Raw genomic sequence first — 7839 nt, forward strand, 5'->3', positions numbered from 1 at the left:
GCAAAAAAAAAAAAAAAAAAAAGAATCCGCCTGCCAATGCAGGGGACACGGGTTCGATCCCTGGTCCGGGAAGATCCCATGTACCACAACTACTGAAGCCCATGTGCCTAGAGCCCGTGCTCCGCAACAAGAGAAGCCACCACAATGAGAAGCCCGTGCACCGCAACGAAGAATAGCACCCGCTCACCTCAACTAAGCCCGCACACAGCCAAAAATAAATAAATAAATATATTTTTAAAAAAAAAAAAAAAAAAAAAAAAAGCTCTCCAGGTGCTTTAAAGCGTTGCCAGGGTTGAGAATCACTGATGTAATCCAGTATTCTAACAACCCCACTCCTCGATTTTTCAAATCGAGGAGGAAGAACCTCACCAAAGGTATCAGACAAATGATTTGTCACAGAGCTAGGCTAGAACTGCTCTTTTCAAGAAACCATGGCCTTTCCACGTAAACTACTCCACCTAGGACAGTGGGGTTTTTCCCTCTCCCCCCGGCCCTTCCTCCATTATTTCCTCTTTTCGATAAACCAATGGCCTCACCTATCCCAAAGTAAATGCATTTTCTGAATATACTCCGTTTTGGAATCCCATTGCATAATTCTTGACAATCTAAACTAGGTCTGTTTCCCTGTATCCACCCACTTGCTTCTTTCAAAGAACTCTGGGAGGTTAATCAGGCATGGCTGCCCCTTAAAGAAGCCATACTGCTTTTCCCCTGAGTCTGGACTCAGCCCACCCTTTTCACCGTTATCATCACATGGGCCCTTTTTCAAATCCCTGGCAAGGTTCACCTCTGATTCTCTTTCAGCTCACTTAATTTCTAGTTTGTACCTGCCCTGCCATACCTCGTGGACTTCCCTCTTCTGTTGGCTTAAACTTTCCATTTTGTGAAAGATGCCTTTTTCCCTGAAGCACCTCTTTCTCTCTGCCAGTCAGTCATGCCCGGTTCTTTTTTTCTTCCCCCAAGCAGCTGGTCTTTTTGATGTCTGGCACACATTTATCTGGGCTTCCAATAAGATGTTTTTACATAGTTTCCAGGCTTCCTGGAGGTTATTGATTTTTTTTTTAACTCTTCCATTCAATTTTTTTCCTAATTTCTAACATTTGTTAGAGTTTCATTTTCAAAAGTTGAATACCTGGTTGATGGATCTCTTTGATTTTTCTCTCCCACCAGATTGCTGAATTAAATGCATCAGAACTTAAATATATTTCAAATTACCTCCAAGATGGAATCACTTCATGAATTTTCTGCACTTTCATGTTCTCTATAGTAAGCAACAGATGTTTAGCCAAGTGGAATTGAAAATGCTAGTTTTTTACCTGTTCGTATTTTAGTGTGTCTGCTTTTTTTTCTGGCCACACCACATGGCTTGTGGGTTCTTAGTTCCCAGACCAGGGCCTAGGAAGTGAAAGCGCACGGAGTCCTAACTACTGGACCGCCAGGGAATTCCCCACTTATATAAAATACTGACATCCTTAAGCCTGTGTTCTTCACCTTGGTAAAGACAACAAATTTAAGATTTTTTTTAAAGGTAATTGACGTGCATCAGACAGCTCCATATGCTGAATCTAAGGTGTTAAATTACTCTTCTCCATTTGTTCTAAATTGCCTAACCACAAGTCTCAATTGTTTGTTTCTTAAAGAAGTATATCTCAAGGCGGAAAGAAAAACAGAATTCCGAATCCTTCTGAAAAATTCCTATGACACTCGGTTATTAATGAAGTGAAGATGAGTACGCTCCCAAAAGAATAAAAACATTCTCCAAATTATAACAACGTTTCTAGGAGACTTACTCTAAATTTATTTCACTTCAGAATGTTTAGACCCAAAAGCTTCCCAGGAGAGCAAGAGACCATGGGATGATGATCTATCACCAAGGCAGTATAATCCCATGATAGCACCGGTGTCCTGCCAGACAAGGCGATACAACTGTCTATGTCATCCCCCTACTTGACTATCAAATACTGCACCGCGCTCACGCACCTGGTACCACTGGGCACACAAAATGCCAGGAGCTGCCATCTGTCCTCAGGTTGCTTACAGTTGAGGCAAGAAGACACACATGTGCCTGCACACATGATGAACTAGGAAACAGGACAGTTGTGTGCAAAGACCATGGATCCGATTCAAGCAAGCAGGGGATTGGGAGGAAGAAGGCACATAACCCCGGGGAGCTCAGGAGTGACTCAGTGAAACTATCATTTGAGATACTTGGAACCAGGGAAGCTCAAAGCAGAGGAATGACTCCATTCAAAGCACTGCTGAATGCAAAGGAAGCTGGCAATATTTAGGATGGAAAAGGGGTGTAACAGACAAGAGGCAGTTAAGAACTATTTAAAACAGCCGCCCAACAGCCCTCCCCGCCTTCCCCTTGCCTCACCAACCCTGAACTCTGCAGTGCCACCAGTTAATCTTCCTGAAACAGCCCGACTAACGAAATTCCCCTCCTCAGAAGCTATCGTGGGCTCCCCCATGACCCAGGAAATAGAATTTACAGTCCTTCTACTGTTAACATTAGATTGTCTCTGTCCGGGTACAACACTTTGCCTGCAAAGGACATGACTGGATGCTGTGACGATGGTCTTTTACTAGTTAGTTGCTGGTCCTCTCATAGCTTATGTTTCTAAGACCAGCCCCCTAGGGGAGTTGGGAAGGTACTTTCTTATTATCTGTACAACACAGCATAGACTCTACTTTGGGTCAGATAAGACCTAGGGTTCAAATCCCACCTCCAACATTAACTAGCTGTAAGACTGCGAACAGATTTCTGAATCTCTCTGAATCTCAGTTTGTCTGTAAGATGGCGATGATGAAGATAGTCATCATTCTGATTTTATACGGTTGCTGTGGACTTTAAATGAGACAATCCTGTTTAGGACCAGGCCCAGGGAAAGCACTTAATAGCCACTAGCTCTTTTCATCTTTTCATTGAAGCCAAAATGCATTTTTGGTGAACATATATGGCAACCACCTCAGATGTTATTGGGGAGCCACAGACCCCTTCCCAACTGACTTAGATGAACACTGACGTTTCCCCTGTTGAGACAACAACAAAAAACACCTTCCTTTTTCATTCCTCAGTCTACTCTCCAGCTAATCCTGAAATTGCATGCAACCCAATGTGAGTCAAACAAAAAAGGAAAATAGTAATTATGCTGAATCAAACATTTTATATTTGTATGTTCTAACTAGAGATTGAGCTGCATAAGCCAGAACTTTTACCAAGTTCTTTTTTTGAGCATGTCCAGGAGATAGTCCCTGTACTACTTGGGACAATTTCTATATTGACAGGCGAGAAAAATCACAAGTTCTCTGCAAAATCCAACCCATCTACTTAAAGTAAGTAAGAGGGAATACAATTCTTGAAGACATATGCTGTGTGTCTTACATGGAATAATCAGCGCAGTATCAAAGTATTCCTACTTCTCCAGCACACGTCTTCCCATGTAATCCTAACATAGCTTACGTGATTCCCTCAGAGGTATACACATGAGCGTGTGCGCACACTGTCACAGGTGCACTGGTCACAAACGTAAATGGGAACAGGAAAATAAAAACTCCCAAATCACACCTGTGATGCAAAGTTCTCCTTGGTATCATTCGATGTCACTGTGGAAGGGACCTTCGGCAAGGTGAAGTAGGTTTCTAACCAACTGCCTCACTCTTCAAGACAATTTCAAGCAAAGATTAGATTAGTAACAAAATGCCGATTGTTGCATATCCTTTATCCTGTCCTTATGGAGGGAGGTGCAATGAGAATGGTAAGATTTTACAATTTCTTGTTATAAATACTATTTTTTTTAATTACTATTGAACCACCATAAGTAAGTTAATACCCTAGAGTCCCAAATCCCTTCTCCCTTGAACTCCCCGGGTACTCCTTTCTCCTCATCTGTACCACTCATACGGTCCTTACCACACACCATGTTGTATTCCAATCGTGTGTGTGTGCAAGGCTCATCTCCCTATTACCTGGGAAGGTCCTGGTGGCAGAGGCCCTCCCGTCCTTGCCGCCATGATGCTGAGCACAGAATATCGCACACAGTAGGCGCTCCAAAAGATACGCCCATTGAAAGCTGACCAAAAACCCACCCTTTGTGTTAAAGATCCCTTTTGATCATGGCATCTGGGCTACCCATTATTTGGTTAAGTTCAGGGGTCAAGTGGATAGGCAATGCAGGACCTAGGTCGGAGCCCTGTTAGCATGCTGTACTCCCTGACACCCTTGTGAGCACATCAAATTATCTTAATTATGATCTAAAAAGACTGAGAGTCCTTAAGAACATGGAGTATTCTCAAAGCCTCTTCAAACCTCTAGAAGGCAAGTGCAAGGCCATCAAGAATCAAACCTTAAACTTGGGGCTAGGCACCCAGACACTGTGACCCTTTGCCTGGAAAACAACCCTGGACTTTTTGCACTTAAGAAAACATACGCACACACCCCCAACCAAGGAAAGTGCCTGGCAATTAATTCATTCAAGTCGCTACATTGACCATGCTCTCCCAAATGACCAAAATTATGTGAGCGGAGCCCAGGGAAGACGACGACAATGTATGCATCTGGAGAGGCCAGGGTGATGGTAAAGATTACCCCGTTTCTATACTGGCCGTCTAAAGGTATTTACTTGGGTCTGTCTGTGTTGTGACAGTGTCCTAGACTCAAATGAATGCCTCTAACACTCCACATTTTTGAGCCATTCAGTCATGCATTTTTGTTATTGTTGAAAGTGGTGCGAAATTGCACTGCATGAGCTAAAGTCCTTGGTGGTCTTCCAAGGATTCCAGCTAAAAAGGCACTTCCTTTGTTCCTCGGGAGAATGCAGTCCAGTAGGTCATTCAAAAGGGGAAATAAAAGCAGCAGCCCTGGGAGGGAGATGAAGGACAAGACAAAAAGAATAAAATGTTTTGGGTGTGAGCACATTAGCTTCCATTTCCTGCTGCTGGTCACTAATAACGCTCTTATCTTTAGGGGGAATATGTCCAGAGAAATATTTATGCAAAAACATTCCTCAGGTGTTTTCTGGGGACCAGGACAATCAAAGGGAACACCTAGCACTGTCCTTGGGCACCCTTCAAACTTCCTTTTTCCTGAGATGCTGGCTGGGAAGATGTCCTGCCCTTGCAAGCCTGCACAGAACAAAGTTGGAGAAAGTGGGGAGGGCAATTTCACAGCCCACTCCCTGAACGCCTCCAGTCCACCTCAAAGGCACATATTGTTTTGCATGAGAAGAAGATGAAAACTTGTCACGTTCCCATTAAGTGCTTCGTTGCATCTACCCCTTCAAAATGTGGGAATGACAACTGTAAGCTTCACGCCCGTCATCTCCGCTGGGCCCCGGGCCCAGACCGTGCAGGGCACAAAGACCCCAGGTCTGACCTGTGGAGCCCCCAAGCTTCAGTGGCTACTGGCTCAACTTTACTTTTTCGAGCGGGGCGGAAGGGAGAGGGGAAAGAAAGAGAGCTTCTCAGGGCTCTACAACCAATAAAATCGTGCCGCTGTGAAGACAGACGTGAGCTCCCCAAAAGACAAGCAGCTCAAGGGCAAACAGTCTCTAATCAGTAACGTGCGAGTTACTTGATAACTCCCAAGGTGCGTGGGGTCCTAGGCTGCTCCAACCATTTCTTAGGTTCTATTTCTAGATAGATGCCGGTCACACTCGAAAAGTGCCCAGCCACTTCCCCCAATTACCTTTGTAATTTATATGTAATTGATGACTGCACTTAATCTCCAAGGTTATTAATAGCCCTTCCCCAAAAATGACCCCCAAGTCTTCCTAAGCCTTTGGAAGCGCCTGGTTGAAATTACAGTATTTCCTTTGCTGGCTGCCGGCCCCCTGCCCGCCCCACCCGAGTGACCAACACCGCGAGGCAAAGGCGCGCTCTGTTCACTTCCATGAAAGGTTCGGAATGGAGGCTTGGCCCCCGGGGCTCGAATCGCTCACTTCTCCGTTAGGGTAAGCTGGCCATCAGCCAGCTAGATTCGTGGTTCTTTCCGAACCCTCGGGGCGAAGAGGCTACCTGCGCGGCCGCTGGCCCCAGCGCGGCCCGCGGGACTGCGCGCAACAGTTGGCCTCTCTGCGAATGAGTGCCACCCAGAGGGGATCGGCCCGGCCACCGCCGCCAGCATGGCGAGGAGGGGCGAAGGGCACCCGCCGCAAAGTAGCCTCCCCAGCGCTCCAAGAAGGGCTTTCACAAACACCCCACGCACCCCCAGCGCCGAAACCCGGTGAACTTTTTCACAGGTTAAGCAGTCTCTATTTGCATAACCATCTCCAAACTGAGATTCAGGCTTCCAGTAATCAGTCCTTTCAAAGGTTTGTGACTTAAAGTGCAATTAACCCTTAAAATAAAGTGAGAGGAAAAGAAAAGGGGGGAAAATACCCTTCTCGTCCAACACGTTCCGGAAAGCAGGAGAGTCCCCAAAAGTCAGGGTTTGGAGGAGTGGAGAGTCGTTTGCTTTTTAAAGGCCACTTCTAAAGCCGCTGTAGCTACTAAAACTCCTAATCCGTGTCAGCGGTGGAAGAGAGGCGGGGAGTGGGTTTTTAAAGAACATCAATGAAACATCAAGTTCCACGTTTTGCGCCCCCCGGAACCTGGCAACCTCCACCCTACCCGACCTCTCGTCACCCACACAACAAAGCGGGGAGCCCAGTAAGGAGTTCAACCCGGAAAAGGCGAGGGAGCCGGTGACACGCACTTTGCGGGCCAGAGTCCTCTGGGGCTTCCTGGGACCAGGGAGACCGCGGGAGGGGGGGTGGGGGAAGGAAGCAGAGCGCGGGAGTGCCGCCGGGTAACTCGGGGGCGCCCCTCCGCCTGCTGCGCACCCGGGGCCCCCGCGTCCGCAGGGAACGCTCTGCGTCGAGGCTCTGGCGCGCCTGCCCATTTCTCCGTCTCGGCTACCTGCGTCCGGCGAGGGGGGGCGGCGGGGCGAAGGGGCTTCGGCGGCCCCTTCTCCCGTCTCTGCGCTCGCCTCCCGGGGGCTCCCACCTACCGTTGATCTCGTGCGTGGGGGCATCGTTCTTGTCGAAGCCTTTGGACACGTAGAGACGTCGCACTTCCGAGCAACTTTTCGACTTGAGCTCGGCAGCCAGCAGCGCGGCGCTGAGCGCGGCCAGGGTGCAGAGCAGCGCGGGCAAGACGAACCGTGCCATGGTGCCGGCCGGGGCGGATGCGCTCCCACCTTCGGGGCGGGACGGAAAGTGGCGGGCGGGCGCGGAGTCGGGGGCTCGCGAGCGGAGTCTGAGGGCGAGGGGAGTTGGAGGAGTTGGAGGAGGAGGAGGAGGAGACGCGGGGCGAAAAGTGGAGCTGGGCCTCGCGCGTCAGGCAACGGTCCCCGGTGCCAGGCGCCCAGCCCGGGGAGAAGGAGGAGGGCGTGGAGGCGGTGCGCGGCCCAGGGGAGCGGAGGCGCGAGCCGGTGACCTCCCGGCTCCGCGGGGGCAGCGATCGGGGCGGGCTGACCGGAGGCGGGACAGGGGCGCGGGGAAGGAGGGGAAGGTGGCAGGCGCCGCGGGGGCCGAGGAGGGCGTGAGGGGCGGCGGCGGGCGCTCGCGGCGCGCGGCTCGGGCTGCCCGGCGCTGGTCCGCCCTGCTAGCTCGACTCGGCTCGGCTCGCTCTGCCCTCGGCCGCACGGCTGTGCCCTCTTCAGCTCTGCCGCTGATTGACTGGCCGGCGTGCGCGGCGACGCTCGACAAACTTGGCCCAGCGGGCGGCACTCAGGGGGAGGGGGCGGGCGGCGGGGGGGCCGGAGACAGGCGGGAGCAAGCAGGGCCGGGACGGGAGAAAACCTGGAAGCGGGGTTGGATCCGGAGCGTCCAAATCCACTTCCTAGGGGGCCCGCACCGG

General features: G+C 50.0%; 1 protein-coding gene across 1 annotated transcript in view; it reads right to left on the minus strand.

The window, feature by feature from the left end:
• Positions 1 to 7557, minus strand: part of GPC4 (glypican 4) — a 110616-nt gene extending 103059 nt beyond the window's left edge. Inside the window, exon 1 of the mRNA XM_024128101.3 lies at positions 6989 to 7557. Coding sequence (XP_023983869.1) covers positions 6989 to 7148 — 160 coding nt within the window. The 5' untranslated portion in view covers positions 7149 to 7557. The remainder of the gene's footprint in view (positions 1 to 6988) is intronic.
• Between the last annotated feature and the right edge of the window lie 282 nt (positions 7558 to 7839).

The sequence above is a fragment of the Physeter macrocephalus genome, chromosome 21 (assembly GCF_002837175.3).
Source record: "Physeter macrocephalus isolate SW-GA chromosome 21, ASM283717v5, whole genome shotgun sequence".
NCBI classification, from domain to species: domain Eukaryota; kingdom Metazoa; phylum Chordata; class Mammalia; order Artiodactyla; family Physeteridae; genus Physeter; species Physeter macrocephalus.